At 37.7% G+C, this 26,903-nt stretch overlaps 2 protein-coding genes across 7 annotated transcripts in view; both read right to left on the reverse strand.

The window, feature by feature from the left end:
• LOC124414282 (sodium/potassium-transporting ATPase subunit alpha) overlaps positions 1-26,903 on the reverse strand; it is a 55,956-nt gene that overhangs the window by 13,081 nt on the left and 15,972 nt on the right. For 2 of the 6 annotated variants that reach the window (XM_046895308.1, XM_046895305.1), the window contains exons 2-7: positions 9,916-9,996; positions 8,137-8,262; positions 6,138-7,863; positions 5,515-5,751; positions 4,986-5,287; positions 1,845-1,939 (exon numbers count right to left, since the gene is read on the reverse strand). In XM_046895308.1, coding sequence (XP_046751264.1) covers positions 1,845-1,939; positions 4,986-5,287; positions 5,515-5,751; positions 6,138-7,863; positions 8,137-8,262; positions 9,916-9,996 — 2,567 coding nt within the window. Of the gene's footprint in view, positions 1-1,844; positions 1,940-4,404; positions 4,500-4,985; positions 5,288-5,514; positions 5,752-6,137; positions 7,864-8,136; positions 8,263-9,915; positions 9,997-23,490; positions 23,598-26,903 lie in introns of those variants that run through there. The other 4 variants (XM_046895309.1, XM_046895307.1, XM_046895310.1 and 1 more) reach the window with 4 other exon arrangements.
• Positions 25,228-26,903, reverse strand: part of LOC124414205 — a 34,450-nt gene continuing 32,774 nt past the window's right edge. The window contains exon 7 of the mRNA XM_046895182.1: positions 25,228-25,247. The gene's annotated coding sequence lies outside the window, so the exon portion shown is untranslated. The remainder of the gene's footprint in view (positions 25,248-26,903) is intronic.

Here is a 26,903-nt window from a genome sequence, read left to right on the forward strand (position 1 = left end):
GAGATTGCGCTATGCGAGGTTGAAAAAAAAACGTATACATACATATATAGATTTATATACGTATGTGTAGGTAAAAAGTAGAAGAAGAAGAAGAAAAAAAAAGCAGAATTAAACACGTTGAAAAAAAGGCAAAAGAAAAATAAGAAACAACAACAAGAACGAATAACTCTCGTGAATCGTAAATCATAATTAGTAGGTACGATGTAATAATAAATATGAGAGAACGAATATTTTAGCATAGTTTTTGAAATTTTTCAACCCCTTTTCTTTCGTCAATTATCTGGGCAGGCGTTTTTTTTTTTTTAATATTATTTATATATACGTATATGTATATATTTAAAAATGTGTGTAAAATCGTTGGAATTTGAAAATCGACTCGACGATGTGTTTCGTTTCTTTTACTTTTGTTTGTTTTTTCTTGCGACGTGAGCAAAGATGTCGGAGGAAAAAAAATTTATATAATAAATATATTTGTGTATATATATATATATGTATACTCGTACATATAAGTTAAAATTCATTATCGAATGATTTGATTATTGCAACTGAAGCGTTTCTCATAGTTTTTTTAATTCGCATTATTTTCCATTAAGCTCTCATCCTCAATGAGAAATAATTGCAGAAGCGTAATTAATATATATATATATATATATATATATATTTATTTATAATGTGCACGAAGTGAGAAGAATACGAAGTGTAAGAATAATGTAAGAAAATAGTAATAGTAGTAGTAGTAGTAGTAGTAGTAGTAGTAGTAGTAGTAGTATAAAAAATAGCTTCAGATTTATATATCGAATGTATTGATTAGAGAGGCGTGATTAGAAGAAGTAGAAGAAATTTGATAACTTTGCACAAGCCAAGATAAATGCGAAAGTAGTGAGTTATAAATATGTGTATGTGTATATTTATATATATCGTATCGTGTGTGTAATAACAATAACAATAATAGTATTAATAAGAATAATAATAGTAATAATAATAATAGTAATAATAATAATAATAGTAATAATAATAAGAATCACAGTGTATAGATATTAAAATCGTGTACAGTCAAGGTTTTCTGTTTCTTTTCTTTTTTTTTTTTTTGTTTTTCTTTCCTGCTATCAGTTCGTTAGAAAGAAGTTGTCACTTTGTTGTCATTTCGTATGGGTATGGAAATTTAATAGAAATGAGAGAGAGAAAAAAAAAAAGATTTTCACTTTCGTTTCGGATCGTTTGCAATTTTTTTTTTTTTTTTTTTTTTTCTCTTATTACATCGCGCTAACTTTTCAAATCTGATACATGTTTGTACAAGTAATACAAATATTTTATATTCAAAACGAAGGAAGAGAGAGAGAGAGAGAGAGAGAGAGAGAGAAAGTGACGAATTGCAAGAAGTGACGATATTAAATTTTTTTTTTCGAGAATGTTTTCTTTTTTTTTTTTTTTTTTTCAGAAAAAAATCGTGGAAGAGAATCAAGTAAAAGCGAAAACACTGACAAGTGATTTAGAAAAAATGAATCTTATCAACGAGCCGTAGTATCGCAAATTTTTTTTGTTAAAAATGAAATATTGAAATAGAATTAAGAAAGAAAAATAAAAAATTCGAATCAATATTATAATACCTATTTAAACATTGTGACAATTTCTTTCTATTATTCTCTCTCTATATATATATATATATAAAAAAGTGGATAATGTTATGGATTTTTGGTGTTATGATAATTTTTTTTTGTCACGAAATTTCGTTGTAATAAAAAAGATGGAATAAAAATTCTGTGATCGCGTGTAAGATTCGAGTTTGAAACCTTGAACCGGTACGGCCGATAGTTGTTCGTAGGGTGATGATATGGGGGTGTTACCTTTCGTTAACTAGCTTGTCAGTGAACGGGTTTCGTGGCTGTCGCTTCATAATATCACTCTCAGCCTCCTCGTAGGCTAGCGAGATTGCGGGTACCTGATATTTCACATTATACCAATATATATATATATGTAATATAATATAAGCCATCGGTGTATTATATATGAAAAAAAAAAATAAGAAATCTTATATATCTCTTTGTTAACAACAACAACAACAACAACAATAATAATAATAATAATAATGATAACGACGACAACAACAAAAATAACAATAATAACCAATAATGACGACGAGAATTTTAACGTGAAAGAGAAAATAACGAGTAAATGAAACATGTAATGTTAACGTCGTTTTTTTTATTTCGACTAACTCATCCCTCGAATTGGTCTCGAATTATTAAAAAATTGTTACAGAATTTTTTCAGATTTTTATTAGGAAGGGTTTTTGGGTCGATCATTACGAATCTGAACTCGAAATTTCAAAATTCTAAATTGCGGATCTAATATGGCGGACGGGAGTCCAAAAAGTCATGAGATTTCGATAAACGACTCGATTCTCGGGGCTTTTCGAAGTCGCTGCAAGAATCGAAATGGTGGATCCAATATGGGAACATCAAGTGAGTTTTTTGGATTTTGGTCCGCCATTTTGGATTTTCAAATTTTGGGTTCAGATGGGTAATCGGGGACCCAAGAAACCCCCCAAGAAAAATGTGAATAAATTCTAGAATAATTTTCGAATTATTTGGAAACGATTTGGGGGTTGAGCTGATCGAAATTTGAAAATGAACTTTTTGAGGGCAGCCCTAGTATGTAAGAATGCATTTTCGTTATAGGTGTGACGGTGTAAAAAGTAATAAAACGGAAAAAGGATGCGATCGAATGAAACGATTGCGAGGATAAAATGAACAGAAAAACTACATTTTTTTCTTTTAGTTTTCAGTTTCCACATGAAATTTGCGAGGGTTTAATTTTACATTATTTATCCAACGTGAGTGTTAAAAATTGAAAACGAATAAATCGTTTAGCGGTATTTTCTCACACCGGTGATGAAACTATTCACGAATTACATAACTACGCGAATTTTTGAATAGATGAATGAAATGAACCGCAAACCGAATGGCGACGATAATAATTTGAAGATGCGTTGGCGAAAAAAGAATATACAAAAATTATATATGCATAATACATGTGTGAAAAATGTTGGGTTTGGGGTTGAAAAAGGTTGGTAAAACTTGATGAATAAATGCGATTCTCGTGGGGCGAGAAGGCATTATTTTGGCATTATGGGGGTGGAAGGGGGTGGGAAAAGGTCTGTCGATATGGGACGCGATCGTTACACATGTTAGTTAAACGATGGGTCTCGGGATATTCGTTCAATCGCTATAATAACATCATTAATAATAATAATAATAACTAGAAGAACGACAACAAGGTGAAATGTGCTGTTAAAAATCATCAGCTGCACTCCAAACTGGCTCAGCATCACGCTCGGTTATGGTTCCTGTTAAACATTGCATTAATCGTAGAATGATATAAACAATTTGCGAAATGCTGTATGGTGGAGATTTTTCATGGCTGGTATTACGCGATTTCGTTGACGACGTCTCAGGTTCTCGAAAGCTTTTTCTTTCCAATAAGAAGAAAAAGGAAGACAATTTTCTAGGTTAGGACAAGCAGTGATTGGATCGGTGAAAATTTCGATAAAATCAAACGTTGAACGATTTTTTCTGGAATTAGATAGAAACTACGAAGGAAGAATTTGTAATAACGAAAAGATGTTCAAGTTTCAAAAAGCTGATGCAAAAACGGAGTATAAAAAACGAAATCGATTCGCTGAAATTAAATCGTTGCTTCACCAGGTTGTCGATGAATGAGTTGCGTGGCTGTCGCTTCATGGTGTCGGTATTGCAGGTGCCTGTACTTATTTTAACCCCCTCTGGACAACAATAATAATTACGTAAAATGATCGTTAAACCTGAGATGTGAAAAATATTTATATAGGTTATCGTCAGGGTTTAACACTGGTCGAATTGGCGTGGAATGCCCCATAGATATACTGATCATACATTCCCAAATTGTGTATCCATGTGTGTATATATAGTGTGATAATGATTATTTTTCTCCTAAATTTCTTTTTCATTCTAGCAATTTAAAATTCATCGAAATTCACGAACTAGCAAAGTTAACTTTAACTTTAACTTTTTCTTTCTACTTACGGCAATTAGATTTAGCAATTAATTATACATATACGTTACGTGTATATACTGCTCATTTGATTAAATACAAATATATACATGTGCTGTATAAAAATACATAATTGGGGATCTTCGCCGAGCGTTCCTACAATTATATCATCTATTATATGTATCTAGATAATTTATCTACTCACACATATACACACAATATTCATATTACAAGATTATAAATATTTCATCGACCGTATAAAGCGACGGAATTTCTACTGTTGGGTAAGAATGACGACAAAAAAAAAAAAAAAATTGGGGCAAGTAATTTTGGGTTCAAATTGATTTTTTGATTTTGTTTTTTCTTTGCAAAAACCTTTCGTTAACGAGGTTGTCGCACAACGGGTTTCGGGGCCTCCTCTTCATTATATCAGACTCCGAATGCTCGTACGCCAACGAGATTGCCGGAATCTATCAATCGATCAATTCATATAAACTCATTCATCATATGAAAGTAATAAGACTAGAAAAACAAACAACAATGAAGAAGAGAAAAAAAAGTCATACAATTCAAGAAAGACCAATGAAAAAGGGAATAAATTCAGCTCTGTTCTTCGCCTTCGAATCTTATGCTGTTGAATGAATTTTTTTTTAGACCTATAAAAATATTACGTCGACACACCAATACAGATTGCTGAAAAATGACATTTGTTTAAAATTTGATTATCAATAGCTAGCACCAATATTTAAACACCGTTATGAAATTCTTTCTTCTATACCTCAACTGTTACTTTTTGAACTCGAACTTGAATTTGAACAGTACAAATGAGATTACACTGTATTATGTTAAATACAATATTAAGTTAATTAAATATTAGTGCGTAAACTGGTCGAGGGGTGTAAAAAATTGAAAAAAAGGGGGGGATGACGTAGAGTTTTTGAATATGGTTGACTTACCATGTCGGTTCCCAAGTCGATGCAGAGGATGGTCACGGTTCCAAGGGGCAGCGGAATATCGCAGAGAATGAAAGCGAGGAAGGGTGAGATCTCGGGAATGTTCGAGGTGAGGGTGTAAGCGATGGATTTTTTCAAGTTGTCGAAAATCAGTCGACCCTCCTCGACCCCCGTGACGATCGAGGCGAAGTTGTCGTCGAGCAGAATCATGTCAGCGGCTTGCTTCGATACGTCGGAACCTGCGATGCCCATCGCGACTCCAATGTCGGCCTTCTTCAGCGCCGGAGAGTCGTTAACACCGTCGCCTGTGCGCAGGATAAACGTAATAACAAGTTACAGCGTGACTGGAGGCAAGATGGCGGCCGGCCGGACGAACAGCTGATCGGTTTTGGCGAATTTCGCGAATACCGAAGCTCTGAAGCTATTTTGCAGCGATCGATTGGTGGAGGGTAACATTTGCCCGAAGGGAGGAGTTTTATTTTTAAATACGGAGCCGCCATGTTGATGAAAAACGTGATGTTCATCCACGTACCTGTTACGGCTACAATGGCTCCCATCCTTTGGCAACCTTCAACGATGATCAGCTTCTGTTGCGGCGATGTACGTGCGAAGACAATTTCAGTGTGGTATCGCAATATTTCGTCCAGATGATCGGAGTCCAATTCCCTCAGTTCCGAACCGTGGATTACAGCCGCTTTAGCCTCTCGTGGATTGACTTCGGCTACCGGTATGTTCAAACGCTGTGCGATATCCTCGATCGTCTCGTTTCCTGGTTTGTTGCGTAAGTAGAAAGGTAAAGACGATGGATTATGGAAACATCGGGATTTCAATAGACATTTTTCTTCAATCGGTAACCTTGGCTGGTGTCAAAATTCACACGGTTGTAATACAACGAAATCCAAAGATGATGGTTAACACTTGTTTAACGATGAATTTACCATAAAGTATAGAAGAATTTTGACACAAGGATTGACGCGGTAGCAATAAAAAGAAGTATTCCTCCAAACTGAAAGACAAGGCAGGACTTCAAAGTACTTTGTGAACAAAGAAGCCTTTCAACGATTTCGCGAGGCTTGAAATTAGCCCAACAGACTTTAAACCCCAGGATGACACGGATTCTGGAACCTAAATTTCTACCCACAAAAAATGCCTTACCTTCAGAAATAATACCAACAGATTTGGCAATGGCTTTGGCAGTGATAGGATGGTCACCAGTGACCATGATGACCTTGATACCGGCCGAGCGGCACTTGGCAACAGCATCCGGCACCGCAGCCCTGGGCGGATCGATCATGGACATGAGTCCCACAAAGCGGAGTCCCTCTACGGGGAAGTTGGGGTCGTCGCAGTTGAATTTGTAACCAAGTGGAAACTTGTCAGAGGGTAGAACAAAGTCGCAGAAACCAAGAACACGTTCGCCGAGTCCGCCCAGTTCGAGATACGCGTTGTTAAACGCCTCCTTCATCTCTTCGTCCAGTACCTTCTCCTTTCCGCCAATGAATATGGTGCTGCAGCGGTCGAGGATCCTCTCCGGTGCTCCCTTCATAACGAGGAGATGTCGGGGGTCGTTGGGGTCGTCAGACTCGTGTATGGATACCTGGTACTTGTTGGTGGAGTTGAAGGGTATCTCGCAGACCTTCTTGTTGCGTTTCCTGACGCCCATCACGTCGCCGAGGGCGAGTTCCATGCACTTTAGAAGCGCGGCTTCGGACGCGTCGCCGTTAACCTCCTTCTTCAGTATCGACAAGTTGTCTTGGCCACCTTTGAACTCGGCACGATTACAGAGCGCTGCTATCTTGGCAAGTGCCTTGAAGCCGGGGCTTGTTCTGTCGTACTGTACACCGGACTGGTCCTCGGTTGTGTCAGCTTCGATGATCTGGTTGTCGAACCACATGTGAGCAACGGTCATCCGGTTCTGGGTCAGGGTCCCGGTCTTGTCCGAGCAGATGGTCGACGTCGATCCCAGAGTCTCTACGGCCTCGAGGTTCTTCACCAGGCAGTTCTTCGAGGCCATTCGCTTCGCCGTGAGCGTCAGGCAGACCGTAACGGTGGCCAGCAGGCCCTCCGGGACGTTTGCGACGATGATACCGATGAGGAAGATGACGGCGTCGAGCCAGTGGTAGCCGAGGATGAAGGCGATCACGAAGAAGGTGACACCCAGGAAGACGGCGACGCCGGTAATCAGATGAATGAAGTGGTGGATCTCCTTCGCGATCGGCGTTTCTCCGGTGTCAAGTCCGGACGCGAGTCCAGCTATGCGACCCATCACCGTCTGGTCCCCGCAACAGATGACGACCCCCTTAGCCGTGCCCTCGACGGCGTTCGTTGAGAAGAAGGCCAGGTTCTTAGTCTCGAGTGGATTCTCGTTCGTGAACTCCGGGGACCGGGATTGCGGTTCGGACTCACCCGTCAGCGAGCTGTTATCGACCTTGAAGCCCCGTGACTCGATGATGCGGATGTCAGCCGGGATCCGGTCTCCGAATTTCACCTCGACGACGTCACCCAGCACCAAGTCCTCCGCGCGTAGCGTCAGCTTCTCACCCTCTCGAAGAACGGTCGCGAACTGTGGCACCATGTTCTTGAACGACTCCATGATCTTGCTCGACTTGCTTTCCTGGTAGTACGAGAATATTCCGGTCACTATCACCACCGCCGCAAGGACTATTCCCAGGTACAGGTTGTCGTCGTTCGGGTCCTCCACTGTCGACGCCTGGATCGAATAGGCGATGAAGCACAAAAACGCTCCGATCCACAACAGCAACGCGAAACCACCGAACAAGTTTTTGCAGAACTTGACCCACTCTGGCGTCTGCTTAGGCGGCGTCAACGAGTTCGGTCCATCCCTTTCCAAGTTCTCCTTCGCCTTTGCGTGGCTGAGGCCCTGATCACGATAAGAACACCAAGTTTTACTCATTCCTCGCCTTCTTTGTTACACTGGGGTCGTTTGTACCCCAGCGATAAAACTCGTTGTGAAAAACGATTTTTTTTCGAAAGTTCATAAAAGAGGTTACCTTCTCAAATTATATAGGTCATGATCAAAATGTACGATTCTTTTGGATTTAGGTACTTCGAATGAATGAAGAAAAGGTCGTTTTCTACCCGAGGGTGTCAAACAAGTTTTAAGCACGTCCTCAAGGCATTTCGTTATACTCACGTTTTCGGGGTGCGTGCTAAATCTCTGGTATAATTCCTCCGGTGTGATTTTATGAAAATCAATGTCCAACTCTTGTTTCAGATCGTCCAAATTGTCCCCCTTCCGCTTTGGGTTCTTCCGCCGCGACTGTAGATTGTTAAAAAGAAAGAACGACAAGTTCGTTTTAAGATCATTGGGCTCATTCGATCCACTTTGTGGATCGTTCACGTCATTTTGCGTCAGTCTATGTCGATCGTTAACAATAAGTCCATGTGACCGTCAAATACGTTTCCGTAATGTACTTGTCATCAGTTTATTTCGAACCGTTAACAGAATCATTTTGTCTTTTTAGTTTTTTCATTCACGCGTTTAATATTTTCCACATTTGTCGATGTGATTTTCTCACGATTAAATTGTCGATTTAGTCCGTCTATTTCGTTTCAGTCGAATTAATATTTTCCAAGCGATCCTCTTTTTTGAACAATATTATAGATTTATTTTTTAAATAATCCAATAAAGAAAAAGAAAATAGATCTAAACTGTATAATCAATTTATTTACATAATGATATCAGTAATAATAATTATCGTAGTGATAATAATAAGGCTGAATATTTAAGCAACAATCACCGTGAAAAAAAAGAAAAAAAAATACGAAAATACAGAAGTATAGAAATTATGCCGATACAGAGAGGAAAACATAAATTGGGACAAAAAGTTATTAAATTAAAAGTAGTAATATTATTCATTAATTATTTACATTGAATAAAAGAATAATAGGTGAGAAAGAAAAATTGTTAATTTTATTAGAGCCGTGCGATTCGCGCATTATTGTCATTAGAAAATTGAAAAAAATTTGTCACGAGTTATTATTACAGGATCACATAGGCTTATGGTGTAGGTAAAAAGGCGTGGAGGTTGAGAGTTGAAGTTCACGATGGGAAATTTGTTTTTAGTGTGCTGAGCATGTAGAGTAAAAAGTGTGATTTCGGCGATCGTTTCACAAAAAATAAATCAAGATCTTGTGATTAGCAGCATCAATCAATCCCAGATAATCATTCACACGCATCCACGCTAAAATTAATTATTATCTATCAATGATCATCACCGTAGAGGAAAAAATATATTTTTTTTTTTTAGTCTGGTTTTGGTTGTTAAACAGTTGAATATTGAAAAGTCACCGTTTGTTTTGATATTCGATGAGGTAAACTAGAAGTGATTAATTTTCTTTCGGATCAATTTTAATTCAAGAAAAAAAACGGACGCCATTAAATTTTGGAGGTTAAGTAATTTAGTAATTGTGCTCGGAGACAGGCCACCGCCACAGAGTAACAAAGAATAACAAAGTGCAACACTAAATAGATGCGTGAGTGAGGAATATTGACATGAAAAAGCCCAGATAATCAGATTATTGAGACAGAGAAAGAGAGAGGAAGAATGTTGTGAAAAGTTGAACAGATTACCTAGAAAACATCAGTTGCTATTAGAGCGCCATCTCGGAGCAAACGTAACTAGGATTGTCACTTTTGGTTCTTTATACGCGTTGATTTAAGTTGTGAAATTTTCAAATTAAAATTCTCGAAAGATTTTCATTTTCTACGACAATCCAAGCCACGCGAAAATTTGGGGCGAAAAATGGCGGCACTTTTTTTAATAATACAAGAAGCGTAGAAAGTTGTGTAAAATTTTTTTGTGCCGTAGTCCCAAAGACAGAAGAAAAAAAACAGTTGAAACAAAAAATAAAAGAAAAACGGATTTCCAATCGCGGTTTTGGAACTCGTTTTCCCCGCAAAATAATATACCTTGTACATTCCGTCAGCGGTTTTGTTGTCGTCCCGAACATTTGGCAGAGTTGCAACTCTGTAAGAGTCTGAACGGCCATGCTGGAAAATAAATGGTTGGAAAAAAATAATAACGATGATAATGATGAGGATAATGAGGGGAAGTGAGGCGATTTTCACTTGAAATTTTTTCCTCCCTGTGTGTGGAAAAACAACGAACAACCCTAGGTGGGAAAATTCTTCCCCGATAAGAGGAACAGCTCAAAGTATGAGTTGGCCACTGCGTAACGGGAGGGTCTTGTTATTAAAATTAAAAGAATGCCGGGACTAATTAGCATCGTTTGTATCTGCTAGGTAGTAATATATAGACATAGACTAGCGGTGGAACAGTTGCAGGCCCTCCACGAGGAGCTTGGAGCCACTTAAACCGCCATCCACCACCACCACTACTACTACAACAACTACTACTAATAATACTATGGGCGTGCACGAAATCTGGATTTTTGGGTCATCCGAAAAGACGTTGAAGAAGCGTTTCTGTATTCCTTCAAAAGTTTACGAATTCATTATTTTTAGTTTTTATACTATTCCAACTGACGAGCAAAAGAAAAAAAGAAAATGTTTTTTTTCAAGAATTTTTTAAACAAGTTTTGACTGTAAATATTGATACAGGTTTCGTTAGGCTTAGTAAATACACTCTCAAATTACATAAAAAATTTTTTACTGATTTTAATCACTTTTTATACACGAAAATCGTTATTGAAAATCAGTCTGAAAAACGGTAGGTCTGCGGTGTTGACGATTTCTTGGAGATGGTTAACCTGAAACCAAAAAATCGAACGGTTTTAGATTCAGCGTGTTGATGTCCTTGGAATGAATTATACGATATTTGAAATTTCGATTTCAACTATATTGTTTGCAAAAAACGGCAAAAAACTGGTCTTTTTCAACTATTCCGAAAAATGGCGGCCATTTTGTAAATTTTGCAAATATTAAAAATCGTATGATTCATTCCAAGGCCATTGACATGCTGAATCTAAAACCCTTCAATTTTTTGGTTTCAGGTTAACCATCTCTGAGAAATCATCAATACCGCAGTCCTACCTTTTTTCAGACTGATTTTCAACTGCGATTTTCGTGTATAAAAAGTGATTAAAATGAAGAAAATTTATTTTTTCATGTAATTCGAGAGTTTGTTTCTTAGGCCTCACATAGCTTGTACCGATATTTACTGTTAAAAGTTATTAAAATTTGTTTTGAAAAAACCCTTTTTGTTATTCGTCAATTGGGTAGACCTCTTAAGCTAACAAAACCGAACGAAAATAATGAATAACGAAAAAAAACTACCAAGTGTTGTAATTTAGTATTGTTTTTTCTTTTTTGCTGCTTAAGTATAGCAAAAAAATATGTAGGTATGCAGTAAAAAACTCTTTGATAGCGTAATTACTAATTAGCAAGATATAAGAAAAAAAAAAAATTTATTGTGCTTATGGTTTTTGTGATTATGTTATATATAACATCGTGTTTTTATTCATATCATTTTAATAAACGCAAAGAACAGTTTTCAAACTTTTGCAATTTATTTTGCAACTCTCGTAGCTGTTATATGCGGTTTTATTCGTCCGTGCGAATTATTGAACAAGCCAACCAAACGGCTGTAGTCATACTGAAAACTACTGCAACAACGACGAAGGAGGCATTGCTCTCAACAGAACAGAACAGAACAAAACAGAACAGAACAAAACGTAGCGCAGCAGCTAACGGCCGGAGCACGAGAGTTGATTATAACTTGGTGTAATTTAAAATGAAACTCTTCGTGAATGGCGATTTCCTGCAATTTAAAAAACGTATATACCGCGCGCTAGCTTGCAAAACACGCTGACATAATAGTACACGAATGTATCTATGTATACATTTTCTGAATAAAGTATATAATTTACGCATAATTGTCTCAGTCAGAGGCGTGTGGGATAAAAATGGGCTCGGTGTGGTCGATCGGTCATTTTTTAATTTCTGTTTTGCTTTCTGTTTTATTCGAAAAGTCTGCGACAGATAATAATAAAAAACAACAACAACATATTTTCGTAAAACCTGAAGGAGGTAAGGAAATATTTAAAGTTCGCGTGTTTGTGATTGTTGTAAAAAAATTTATTTTTTATTTTTAGGTGTAAGCCTTATACCGATTTGAGGAAAAAAAAGTTTTACAAAATAAGCCGAACTAATAATAATAATTATCTACCGGATACACGTGGAGTTGTTAGAAAAATTGACAAAGAACACAAAACACGGAGCAAATTCGTGAAAATGTTGGTCAGGGTTAAGCGAGCGTCGAATTGGCGCGGAACGCCCTATACGTAGGGAATGACGTCATTCGCCATGCGACGAACCCTGCCGGCGGCGTCACTAATTAACTGCGTCGTCGACTATCCGAGAACGGCTCGACGGAGCCTGCGTAGCTCTGCGGATATCTAATTTAGCAAGATCCTGCGGTATTTCGACGATTTCTTATCGCATTTTTCTTCAACTTTTTTTTGATATCCGGTTTCGAATTTTCGTGCGGAATTCAGTTCGATTGAAGATATTAATTAGAGAAGTTGAAGAAATGAAGAGACGAGACGATTTCAATGAATTTATATTGACGAGGTAATTTTTTTGCAAAAATGGAGGGGAACCAAAGGGTTTCAAATTTTAATCTATTTCTTTGAAATTTGATTGCATGAAAAAATTTCTTCAAGCTTAGAGAACAGATCTTGGAATGAGTCTTGTGAATAGGCGAAGGGTAAAAAATGAAAATTTCTCGTTTCAAAAAATTTCGATGTCAAGTTGTCGAATGATATAAAAAACGCGAACGAAATAAAAAAAAAAATGGTAATATAATACCACGAGCGTGACACACTCGAGGGTTTGTCGTAAACCTATCCACGATTTTATGAGATTTAATTAATTAATTGAATTTAAAGCTAGTTCGTTGACGCTGCTGCTGATCCCGCAAGAGCCGACAATCGACCGAATCAAGTTCAAAGACTTCAGGGATTTGGAGAGAGATCGAATTTTTTATAATCATTATCATTCACAATCAGCCAATTTCCTCATTTTTTTTTTTCCTTACAGTATTTTCGAATTTTCAATATCAATTTTGTGCAGTAAAAAATTAATATTAATACAAAAAAGAGACAGAGAGAGAGAGAGAGAGAGATAAAAAATTTCGAATCAGTGAATCAATTGACATTGGTTTCATTATTTTATTAAATCTAATTATTATACCTACGTGTAAATAATATACGTTACGTATCTAATGCAGTTGTTACGTCGTCATATTGCACTTGATTTGTTCAGGCTGTCGCTGCGGTTATTGCGCAAGATCATTTATACATATATACGTCTATTATATGTGTCACACCTATAGGCATGTAATTCAAGTATATAGTATTTCCAAAGTGGTTGAATCTATTCCAAGCTTTTTTCTTTTTTTTCTCTCTCTTTTTCATTAATTTTCGGAGATACGATTTTTTCCTTTGCCATTTGCAATCATCCTTCTATATATAGTATATTTATATATACATATGCGTATAGTATAGTGTGATTAATTTTTACCGACTCGAACAATACGAAACCACTTTGTTTATCCTTGCATAATATTACTATCATTGTATTCGTGGCATTTAATATTGACTTTGAATTTTTGATCTTCGTCGAAACGGTAGAGAGGAAGAGGGGGGGGGGGGTGAGAGCGAGAGAGAGAGAGAGAGGCAGAGGGAAGAGGGTGAGAACAGTGGGTACCGTCGTAGTATTGATTTTGGCCGAGTTCAGCCGAGCTCTGCAGTCAGCACGTTTCAGGTACATAGATATAATATAACCTACCCTCAGGTATCCCACCCTGTGTCGTCGAACAACCAGAGGGTAGCTGCGTTTGCTTGGGTATAAATATGGCTTGTTGACGGCGTAGGCGAAGCTAAAAGTCCAAGAACAACGACCCGAAACCACCAAGGATTGATTATTCCTCTTGGATTTAAAAGAAACAGACGAAATAGTAAAAAGCAAAAAAAAACAAAAAACGAGGACAAAAACAAACAAAACATATACGCTGAATGTGGGGCAAATTTAAAGTTCCCACTTTGCCCCCAAATTTTTTGAGATATCAAAAATTTTAAGGGTCCCACTTTGCCCCCAGGGGCCCACTTTGCCCCAAAAATTTTTTAGATGTGAAAAAATTTAAGGCTTCCACTTTGACCCAAATTTTTTGACATATAAAAAATTTTAAGGGTCCCACTTTGCCCCCAAATTTTTTGAGATATGAAAAATTCTAAGGTTCCCACTTTGCCCCGAGGGGCCCACTTTGCCCCGTCCTTCCCTGTACCAAGAGTTTTCGTTGAAACGGAACACTCAGTAATGGGATAATTTTCACTTTGAAATTCGCATCAGCTGGTGGGAAAAAATGAAACTAATGCAACGAGGCTGAGACGCAGCTGACCCGTAGGGACGTGTTTTTGTCGAGTTTGGATAGTAGACCAGGTTACATATTTATTGATTGATTAAGTTTTTAATTGATTCATGTTTACACGAGTGATTTGAAAGCGAAAGAATGACGATTTGTTTCCATTGAAGTAAAAAAAAAAAAAAAACAAACAAAAAAAAACCTTTCGTTATCCGGTGATAAAATGGCGCCGACAAACAGGACCTCTGACGTCATGAGGACATTTTTCCAATGTAGTAATAAAAGAAATCCAAAATAAGATGGAGATTTACAAATTTTCCCTACGTATCAAGACAAAGTTTGGTTACTCGACGAAATAATCAAATTCACGATTGATACGAAGTTTGGAAAAAAGTAGAACATGAAGAAAAAAAAAACAAATAAATTAGTCCTATCGCGTTTTTTTTACCTCTAAACGTCTCCTGGCATGTTTTTATACCGTTTTACGAGTCTCGCCCTCCCCCCTTCCCCAGGTCTCCACGTGTCGTGCGAACCTCCCCCTCCCGGAAGTTGGCTATCCGTGTATTTAATTAGCCGATAGTGCTGTGCCTTACAGCCGTTTTTACGTGCGGATAAGGTGTAAAAAAAAAAGAAGAAGAAACAAAAACACAATAAATAAACTCGACAGTCGGAAATACGATAGCTATAACGAGATGATAATAATCAAGGGAAATTTATCGAAGAAGTAAAATCGCGACGCGACGGAAACAAAAATGGAGAAAATTAAAGTCTCATATCGGAAATGGAGCAAAAGATGTTCGTTGATTAGGTATAATATTATAAGTAATTTATTCCTCTTCTAACATTTTTTATCGTCTCTGTTTTTCCTACCGAATATTCACTCGATATTCCCAAAAATTTTCGTTTGTTTTTCCGTTTGTTTTTCCGTATCATCGAACTTAAATTTTTAATATAATACGAAGTGGTGCGAACGACAATAATTATTGTTTTATTCTGAACGAGAACAGGAAGGCCGTTATAAAACCACTCGATAAAAAATGAGATTGAAAACATATTCTCATTTCGAAAATCTAACTATTTTTGAAAGTCGTTATAAAATTTCCAAGCAATGATTTCTTCTCCTAGTCTTTCGAAGAATCGAACCAGCGGATCCTGAGAGAATAAAAAAATTCATAACAACGACATGAATAGTCGTTTATTTCGAAATCTGAACAATACTGAAAGGAAATATTTTGACAATCGGTGCAAAATTCGCAGTCTTGGGGGTGCAGAAATTTGGCGGGGGTGCGGTTGGATGGCGGATATACGTATAGGTTGTCGGGTCGATGGGCCAGTCCTCTTTGGCTCTCTCTCTCTCTCTCTCTCTCTCTCTCTCTCTCTCTCTCTCGCTCTCTCTGGTTCTGTATGTTCGTATATAACGGGGGGCGCAGACGCGGAGAACGAACGAACGAACGAACGAACGAAACCACGAGGAAGATCAATACGAAACCAGGCCATGAACCGTCGTGCATTGTACCATTTACCCACACCCGGCTGAAAGCCTAGATGTATAATTTTGCGGCTGTGAAATGTGGAGAAATTTGAGTATTTAACGGTAATTAATACACTGTAAAAAATTTTAAAAATTAAGTTTACATCTAACGTAGGTAGTCTTTGCAAAAAACCGGCTCTATACTATGAGTAGAAAGAAATGATTCGTTTTTATAAACGTTTTTCGATTTTTTTTTTTTTTTCATGTCGGGTTTGTTTTTTTTCCCACCATTTTTCTCACGTCTGATTTTCTTTTGATTCGCAAATCTACAGCCGAGTATTTTTGACTGAGAAGAATAATTTTAAACGGGAAACCTATTCGCGGATGAGAAAATAGATGAAGCGTGTGGGGGGGAGGAAAAAGAGAGGAGAAAAAAAAAACACCGACGACTTGGCTTCCTTCGCCTGGGATTTAGACGTTCGGTAAAAATGGACGATGTCAACGCGTCGTCGAGTCGACGACCCTCGCTATCGACGCGGATTATGTGCGTCACTGAATAGGACACAAGACTAAAACTATGACTCGATTTATTTGTTCGAAGTATCTCAATTAGTTAGATAAGGGCAATTGTTTAACAACAGTTTTCACGTCTGACGATAAGGTTTGTACGATTAATCGATCAATCGGCAGCTTCGATTAATCGTTTCTCCAATTGATCGACTAATAGACGTTTTCGATAAGTCGATTAATCGAAGTTGCCTCGTAATATTTCTACACGTCAATCGCTATATGAATAAAGAGCATCGATTGATCGGAATAACGATTAATCGAAATCGTCAATAAATCGATTAGTTGAGTTAACGATCAATCGAAAAGCTCAATTACTTAATCGATTAATCGAATAATCGCAACGAATAAAGATCGTCGATTAATCGGAAAACGATTAACTGAGAAAACGATGAATCGAATAATCGCAGAGCAGTAATACTCGATCGGAGGTAAATCCGCAGAGAAATTTCACCCTCATAACACGTGCATGTCGTATCTTTGCTACCATATAGAAGCTAAAACCGATAAGCTCGTGCCTGTTACCGTTGCCGTAAAAATTATCGTTACTGCTACTATTTGTACCTAACCTACGTTTATAACGTAGATGCAGTATATACTCTAATATGTACTTTATATCAGGAACGTGAGTGAGTGTAATGTTGAACTCTGCACGAGAGGTTAGAATCGAAAGTAAGGAAGGGTTAGTCAGAGTTTCCGGAGTTATATAAGGGTGACGGGAAGGCGAGGGTAGCAAGTTTTGCATATTAATTTATCGCGCAAGTTGTTAGGTCAGGTTGAGTTAGGGTTATGCAGGTGTATCGCGGGTTTAACGACTGAAATCGGGTCGGCGTCTCTGCGTGAAACCTAACCTAACCTAACTTAATCTAAGGCGTTAGATTAATGAAACAGCGAAGTTTAAGAAAACTTTGGTAAAAACCTTTCCGCTTTAATAACAATAATAACCGTCCGTTGTTATTATTTTAATAATCGTGATCGATTTTGATTTCATCTTGTTTTCATTTGTTTCCATCAATACCACGTGATTCTGTTTTAATGTATCGATTGTCGGTAATAATTTTCACTTCGATATAATATCGTTTATAACTATTCTCGAAGGCGTGTACCATCTCGAATTTGGAGCAGAGGTTCGTTAACGATACGAGTCGATAATGACGCTTGGTTATTGCTCGCATTTTGTAATTATCACTCTTTAATTAATTATAACTCGAGGCGTGATATTCTAACGTGCGTGTGTGTGTGTAATACCTTGAACGAAAAATGAAAACGAGGGAAAGGAAAAATTATAACTAGCTTAATCGTTATTTGGTTTTTTTTCAAATTGTTTTTCGAATTGAAAAAAAGCTCTTGAACACAGTCGAATGACGAATTATAGATGGGCAAGCGTGTTTCAACCGCAGTGCACGGCTGGTTTATGGAGCCCCTCTAGTTCTAATCACTTCCGGAGCCTAGGTGTGGGTATACTATACATATTACATAATTCGAGATCAGGCTGAAGTTAGTAACGTTAACGCAACGAAAAACTCATCTTCAAAAGTCATCGTTATTTGACAATTTGAGAATGACTTTCAAGGAGTTGACTTTTCTAAATTAAACTATATTTTTTCATTATAATCATTTACTAAATCTCGGACATACTTAAGGATGCGAAGCAGCCATTTTTCTTAATCATGAATCGTTGCACCGTAACGTTACTTACTCCATTCTCATAATTTGAGTCAGTCTGAGCATCGTCGATAGACACACGCGAGATGGTCGTGTCGATTCAAAAGTTTACAAGTATTTATTCATTCAAGTTCGAGCTTGTTCCAAGTGTCGCGGAATATCATTTACGTAGATATTTATAAGTTTATAAAAAATAATAATTAGGGTAAGATTTTTTTTTTTCATATGAGAGAGAGATGTTTTTGCCTCTTTTGTTCGAACGATTTTAAATGAATTTTAATGCTTTTGACTTTGGTTGTTTTGTTTTTTTTTTTTTTCTTTTTTTCACGGCTCGTAAATCAAATTATCTTGTACGTTTTGAACCGATTTTTACCTAATATCAACGAGAAGTGGATTTTAGTCTTCGGACAGAAAGAGAAAGAGAGAGAGAGAGAGAGAGAGGAAGATAGAAGGAGAAACAGAGGCTCAACAGAAGCCCCAGAAAGTCGGGGAGAAGAAAAAGAGGATAGGAAAAGCGCGGAGGTATCTTAAGGGTGGTATTTGAGCCGAGTGTGTATGCCAGGACTCGATGCGATGAATGATTCGTCGTATCGAATGCGAAGATTTTACAACAAAGATAAAAGTATTACGCAGGCAGACGTACGTACGTATGTAAACTTTAATGGAGTTCAAGTTCCATCCATCGTGCAACAAATTTCCGACGAACCGAATTTTCCTAAGGGTTGCATCTCTCTCGAGTTTTGTAGTCCGTGGTTCGTTTGAAATTGGAACGTTCCGTTGTTGGTGTGTGTAGGAATATATTTTTGAGCGGGAAATTAAAAATTTTTGTAGTAAACATTTCGACGAGGAAAATTAATTAATGGGATATAAGATGCTTGAACAACAATTTTGAATAAAGTTTTCAATCTACAGTAAATTTTCGAGAATATCGCGAGTGAGAAAATTGTGTTGGAAAATTTTGCTGGGTTGCTGGGAAATTTCCTCGATTTGAGATATCACTACGCGATTGGTTCAAGGGGTGGAAGTTTGGGGTGGTGGTAAAGTGAAATCATATTGATCGGGGTCTCTGTAAGCAAGTCCACACGATGATTGGCGAATTGGGATTGTGGGTGAAACCGGATGCGGAGGAAACGGAGAAGGAGAAAACTGATTCCAAAGAGGGGGGGGGGGGGGGGGGGGGGGGGGGAGAAGTAGAAAATAAAGTTGGAAAGAAAAAACTCGACTCTCGCTATAACTATTACTATTACTATTATTGTTTCTATTATTACGCGTTTCTATTCCTGTCCGCAAATCCAGTTGCGCCGGATAAAGAAAAAAAGGCGGGAGAATCAAATTGTCCCATGAATTATAAAGAAGTCTCTTTTCTACCGATCGATCCGCGCCCTCTGACCTAACCTAACCTAACCTAGCGCAACTCAACTCCCATGGCGCCATCTGGTCTGCGTCTCCTTCTCCAGTTTGGAGTTTGGAGAGGGGGAAACTTCCTCTTCGTCTATCCCGCGTACCTCTCTTTCTGCACTCTTTTTTTTTTTTTGCGAATCAATTGAAGAAGCGAAAATTAGCGAGGCGAGCAAAAATTCGGAAGAAAAAAAGTTGGATCTACTTTTAAATCGTGCAAAATTGATTAGAGGAAGATCGAGAATTAGATGAAAATATATCGGTTCGATCGAAATCCCAGGGGTTTTGTTACTTATCCCAAGAAGCCGTTATACTCCGTGTATAGGAAATGAAAAGGGGTGGGGGGATGGGGCGGAATAATTGAGAGGGAAAAAAGCGAAAACTCGAACCGAGCGCAAAAGCCTCAGATGATAATAATGTCTCTTTGCGCGCGCGTGCGACTCTTCGAATCACTTTAAAATTTTTTTTTTTTCTTCAAATTTCTGCAAGATGTATTTTTTTTTTCTAATAAGTTTTATTGTAAAAAAAAAAAAAAAAAAAAAAAAAAATGGAAGAAAAAAAATTTCTCTTCCTATTGTTATTATCTATTAAACTTCATATTACGAATGTATAATCAGAATGAAACAAAAAAATAAAAATAAAAATACAATCTGAAATTATTATTCGTCCCTTTTTTTGCAATTCTATTCAAATTTTTTCAACCCTTGATCCGTTTTACCTTCCGATCGATCGATCGTTTTTCCGAACTTCACTTCCTTTTTCTCTACTTCTACTTGGATTAATCGCGTCATTTCTTATCACCTCGGGAATGTGCCGTTGGTGTATGAAATGTAGACGGTGTTCAAGGCGCGGGGTACGTCTATATAATCCATCCTATCTAGGTTTTGCGTTAAAAGGATCGACCTTTTCAATCGACGCTCCGTCCTTGGCGCAAACCGCGTTTTATGTAGGTATAATTCCGTATGTACGGAGGTGTATGTATGTATACCGTTCGCATTACATATATACATACACACATACATACATACATACATACAGAGAGGAGCAAGTTTGCGCAGTCGCCGGAAGTAGTTACTATCCGGCTAAAACCGACCGTATAGATCCGCGAACCTCTCTCGATCTGCTGCTGAACAAGCAGAGGCAGAGCCAAAGGCAAAGTATATTTATTAGGGCACGTCGTGAATTTCGTCTAGATGCTTAGACTTCGTTTGGAAAAAAACTATTTTGGTTTTTTTTTTTTAAATAAATTTTGGAATTACGTTCATTTTTCCGGAAATAAGGGAAAGAGAAGATGAAGAAAAAAAAGAAGAAGAAGACGACGATGATGGAAATTCAAATTGAAATCAGTTTTAGGTTATTGTCAGTATTTCCAAAATTATAGCTTGCTGCTTGAAAGAGAAAAAGAAAAAAAAAAAAGAAAAAAAAGAAACGTGACAGAAACAAGCAGATTATATGATTTAAGAATATAATAACGATTGTTCGCAGGAATCAGGAGTAATTTTCTTAACTGCTTTTTTACTTTATCATGTTTTTCAAAATATAGTAGCAATATTCTGATTGACAGTGTATTAAAACATCACGATATTGTTCAAGAAAAAAAAAAAAAGAAAAAAAATGTGGCAGAAAATTTTACAACATTTCTTCTCATCCCCTCTCGTAATGTTTTTTCGTTTTTTTTCTTCGTGTTTCCGGGTTGAAAAAAAACGACTGAAATTAATTCAGTAGAATTTTTATAAATCGTTAGGTACACAATAATTTTTATTTATTTATTTATTTTTTTCCTGTCTCCCAAGGGTTAAGCGTATCATTGTATATTATTATTTTTACGATCGTCGTTATTTTTCATCCGGTTACACGCGATGTAAAACAGCTAGGATAGCCCAGGTATCCCTCGTTGCGAAGGAGATGTTGCGCAGACGCAAGCATCGCGAAAAAATTAACCGACATACACACCTACGTACAAGGGGTTGGTATATGGGGTAAGAATTGTACACGTATGGAAACAAGATTCAAAAAGGGGGTAAAAAAATTAATTTTCATCCAGCCTCAAAATTTCTTTCCCAAATATCGATTAATGCCAACCGATTCAAGATGTACTTGTCAAAAGAAGTTTATCGATTTGGAATAAAGTTACCGAAAAAATCAAAGAAAAGAAATGAAAGGAGTAGAATAGCGTAGAAAAAACTGACAAGGAGTAAAAATTTTTGGAAACTATTTTATCGCCGGAATTCAACCTGACTTTAAGTAATTTTCGTTTGTTTCTCTCTCGACTCTATCGTTTTTTTTTTTGGGTTAGATTTCGTGACGGTTTCGGAAATGGGTGAGCATTGTTATAATTGTTATTATTTTTTCTCATTTTTCATCGGTTTTTAAGGTAATATCTGTGCGACGCCGCCGTTACGGCGCCAGGTGACGATGCGGAGTCTGATCGACCGGTAGAAACTCGTTTTGCGGACGACGGTGCTGCCGCTGTTCCGGATGCGGTGGCGTCGGGAACAATTCGAAAGGCACATTCGCGCATTTAGGTGTAAAAGAAGGAACTGACGGGCTAAGAGGAGGATTCTTTTTTCTTTTCTTTGCTTTCTTTTTCAGTTGGCGAACTAAAAAAACGAAGAGAGAGAGAGAGAGAGAGAGAGCAGACCAGTAAGTCGATGAATTCAGATGACAATTTTCACAAGCTTGGCGAAATTCATGGCGGACAGTAAAAAACAAAAAAGGAAAGAAACGAAAAGAAAAACTTCTCCATGTATCTCTCTATTTATATATTATGTTTGATTGTGTGTGTGTATGTGTGAGCCTAGGTGCTTGTAACGATGGTGATGGTGGGGCGTGGTGAGGAGGAGAACAGGCGAAAGAGGATCAAAGAGAAGGTCACGTTAGTCGGTTGAATTTAGGGTGAGGTGTCGACACGCACCGATTAACCCTTTCAATCACAGAAGCCACTCCAGTGGCAACCGGTTTCTTTTTTTTTTTCATTTTTTGACCATTTTCTTTTTCTTACGTTCCATGCAAAATTCAAAATTTTTTAGCAATTTTACAGGTAACCGAATCGCGTGACTGAAGCAATTAGAGAAAAACGTTTCCGATCCGATTTTCACTGGTAGTAGATTTCGTTTTGATCATACTAATTCTCGTTTTTCACGTACCTTCGGGGAATTTTCGTAAATTTTGTTTTCTTTCAGTCATTTTTTATTCCGTGTTTGCACTACCAATTAATTTATAAGCTTTCGTGTTGAAGCTTTTAAGCAAGTGTGTAGATACAGGTATAATAATCACTTCGTATGGGTATACATCTCGGATTTCATGTTTTTTGACAATCCGTTGCGTACAGTTTCTTTCAAAAAGAAAATACAAAAGAGAAAACCAAACGGAAATCGAGCGAGGACCAGATCAGAGGAGAGACGGTAGCGAGGTGAAGAAAAGAGAAAATCGGTGTTCCTCTTTCTCGAAGCCACCGCCTCACCGCCACCACCACCACCTCCTCCTCCCCTTCACCTGCTCCTTTTCGTCGTCTTCTTCCTCCGCCCGGAAACTTCGCGGCCCAAAAAATCTCCCCAAATTCGTTACCACCGTAATCGTTTTCCTCTCTAATTTTTGCACCGTAAATTTTCCCGTCTTTTCGACGCGAAAAACCACGCGACTACAAGTACAGTCGTTAACGTTATTACCGAAGGGTGGCTAGAAAGAAATATTTCCCAAAAAAAAAAATACGATCGGCCGAGGAAGGAAATGTTCTTGGGTGTAATTTTCCGGTCTCAGTTATCGAACCGTGAGTGTCAAAAATTACGAATTTTTCCGTCGTTCTTGAAATTTTTCGTTGTCAAGAAAAAAAAAAAAAAAAAAAAATGGATTTACCTACAAGTATCGTCCCTGCGTTTAAAAACGCGCGTTATAATATAACTATAACAATATTAATAACAACAAATGGTCAGATCGAGTTTATAACTGTAGTTAGTTATTTAATTAATTAATTCCGTCTCGTTGGTAAAAACGATTCCTCCGTCAGATATCGATCATGGATCGTGATACAGGCGGCTCTCCTTTCTCTTAGCACAAATACCTTATCACCCATGGCTGCGGCGACGGTGTTTCGATGTGGGAGTAGCGTGCAGCGCGGCTTCGGGAGCACCAAAGACTGACTAACCGTCGCTCCTCCGCGAGCAGCTTACGCCGCCCCCGCCGTCGCCTCCCCCCCCGCCCCCGTCGTCGCCCCCGCCGCCGACGGCAGCATCGACCCGCGCGACGCCTCCGCTGCCCCCCCCCGCCCCTCCCCCCACTCTTCTTCAACCGCCCGGCTACCGTGCACCGCGGGTTGCCGCTTACCCCCCACGCCCCACGCCCCACGCCCCATGCCCCATCCCCCAGCCCCCCTCCAAGGCTCTAGATACGCGCGCCCCACCCCGACGAAGCGCGCAAGCTCAACCGCGCGTATCTACGCGGCACGGTGTACGTGTGCTTCTGCTGCTTCTGCTTCTTCTCCTTTTTTTCCGTCTCCTGTTTCATCGTGTATCCTTTTCTTCTTGTGCTTCTTTATATCCTTCGTCTTCTTCTTCTTCATCGTCTTTTCGCACAAATTCCGGCAAGCTTGCGAGAATTCGTTCAAGTTATCGTTCGTCTACAGTCAGTTCGTTTACTGCACCGGCATTTCCTGTAAGATGGATGCTGCGCGCTGTTCTTTCTTTCTTCTTCTTCTTCTTTTTTTTTTTTTTTTGGTTCCGTTTTTGAACTGCGTTTTTTACGGATCATCGTTACGACCTTGATCGCTGACCCTCAGGTCTTAATGTACCATTAAAGATGGCCCGGATGATCCCGGATTGTGAAACATCGATAATTTTAAAGAAAGTGTCAAAAATTTCGGAAAAAGGGCTTTATTCCGCACGACCAAGTCACTCTTGGAAGAGTTTGAAAAATTTTTGGGGTGAGATTCACTCAGAGAGATCGATTAGGGTTAAGAGCGTTTTTTATTTTAAGTTCTAAATTTGGTAATCTAGCGGAGGAATTAAAACAAATTCGTTTGAAAACTCGGAAATAGAGAATAGCTTTGACGATTTTTTTTTTTTCATTATTCAAAATTTAAGGGGTTCAAGATTTGAGATATAGAACGAGGTTGAAGTTAGGAATCGTAACGAAGCATTGGGATGAAAAAATCGACTATTTTCTGAGTCTAACACTTGATTAAACTGAATCTTTTTGATTTTGAAATTTGATTTACTGATGGTAGGGGTAAAAAACATTGGAGATTTTGAAAATTAAAAACAGCCAATTCGAATAGGAGGACCGAAGTGAAAATAACGAGTCCGCGATTCTGACATTTGATTTTTGAGATTTTCGGATAATGTCGTATAATAATATGTAATTGGAAAATGATGTAAGAAAATTTTAACGAAAATTAAACTGAGATGTAAGGACGGTATAATTAAATGGCGGCAAGTTACGACCAAGAAAATGTCAGGGGACTGGAAGCTAGGCAGAATTAGGGGATCTGTGCTAGTGAGCTAAAACCGAGATTAAAGCTGCGCGGAATAGAATTTTGTCGACGGAATTTTTTATTGTTTTTTGTGTTTTTTTTTTTGTTTTCGTTTTTTCTGTTCTTCTTTAATAAAACATACGATCTGAGACAATTTTCCCAAAAGTTGTTGTTACGTGGAGAGTAAGGGTGAAAAAAAAAGTAATAATTTTCACAGACGGGAAAATGTTATTCGTAGAATTTGAAAGTGTGGAAAATTGAAGCAGAGAAAATTGAAAACATAATAAGTCGAAATACAGAAAGAAAAAATATAAAGAGGTCAAAACATGGTAGAACAGAAAAATCGAGAATCTGTAAACAATTTTAAATTATTCTACAGTTTCGCATTCCATTTTCTAACATTTCTAATCTTTCACTTCTCGACTACATTTTGACTTTCACAATTTTTAATTTCTATACACTAAGTTTTCCCTTATAAAAATGAATTTAATCGCAATTATACAAAAGACTTGGAGAAGATTTGCAATCGATACACAATTATTATATATATATAGTATTCATATTATTATTCAAGTCTAAATAAACTGGATATCTACTTTATATTATATTGCATTGCAGTCTGGTTTACGTGCATATAGGAAATCAGAGACCTCGCCGTCTACGCGTTTTCCGATAGAATCCATAGCCGATGGAGGTTGTAGGAAGAAAAAAAGACAAGAAAAGAAAAAAAAAACACAACGGAAAATAGTTGAACAAGAAAAAGAAAAAAAAATAAATAAAAATATGTACACCAGAGAACCGCAACTCAACACCTCGTTTCAAGGCTGGTCAACACAGCTAAGATATAACGTCACGTCGAGAAACCGACGTCTCGTATGATCCATATTACGTTATACTTGTTCTAATTGGGTCACAAATTTTGAAGAAAAAAAAAAAAAAACAATTAATTAAAAATAAAAACTTCGATTATCGAGGATTTGATTTCGTATTTGAATTTGTAAAAAATTTTTTGAAAATCAAATGGAGGCGAAAAAATATGGAAATATAGAACCCGAGTTCTAATTTGAAATTTTCCGGTTTTCCGGGAGCCTCGTGGAGATATTTCGAACCTTAGGCAGGCTAAGCCTCCTTCCCTTGGAGTCTGAGGCTCCTCTACGCTTATGCCTGATTAAGATTCATCCCTCGTTGCGTGTAGACGTGCGAAGTGAAGGATCGTTGTCGTTACGTTACACGCGACGCAAACGCAAACGCAAGTCCACGTTAATGGAAATTTAAATCGAGGTGTGTAAACTCGGCACAGAGTTTAGCTCCTCGGGTTTGGGGTGACTAGCGATGGTCACTGAGAAAAAACATTAAACGAGGCCAAAAAGTAATCGAACACAAAAATTTAATCGAGTAATCGATTATATCCGTTTTTTTTTTTTTTTTTTTTTTTTTTTTTTTTTTTTTTTTTTTTTTTTTTGTAAGGTGCGCTTGAAACCAAGATTTTGTAAACTTCAGTACGTGGTCTTAATAGGCTGAGAAGTTTTTTTTTTTGTCAATTTTTTTAAATTCGTTGGAAATATTTTTCAAGTTCAGGTAACAATTTTTTTTTTCAGCATTTTTTTTGTTGTTTTATCTGTGGAAAAAACGGTTTAGAGGGGTGAAAAGAACACCAAAGACCCCCATTTCGTTGTTGGTTTCATTCAAATACATGAAGCGCGTTGAGAAATCACCCCGCTCAGTGCCGATCTTTGGGGGTTGTTTTCACCCCATACGTGTGTCTCAACGAAATCAAAGGAGGGCATTAAACTGATGTTACTTGTTAGTAAGTAAGTAAGTAAGGATAATAATAATTGACACTTCAATCACGTAAATTGATATTTATCAATTTTTTCAAAGAACAAAAAAAAAAGATAATGTTTGAAACACGGTCTATACTGTGTTTACACTTATTCCGTCTACCTGTGCAGCCTACTTGCTTGCCTATCTACCTGCCCTAATTACTTACTCACTCACTCACTCAC

This window comes from Diprion similis, chromosome 13 (assembly GCF_021155765.1).
Source record: "Diprion similis isolate iyDipSimi1 chromosome 13, iyDipSimi1.1, whole genome shotgun sequence".
Taxonomy (NCBI): domain Eukaryota; kingdom Metazoa; phylum Arthropoda; class Insecta; order Hymenoptera; family Diprionidae; genus Diprion; species Diprion similis.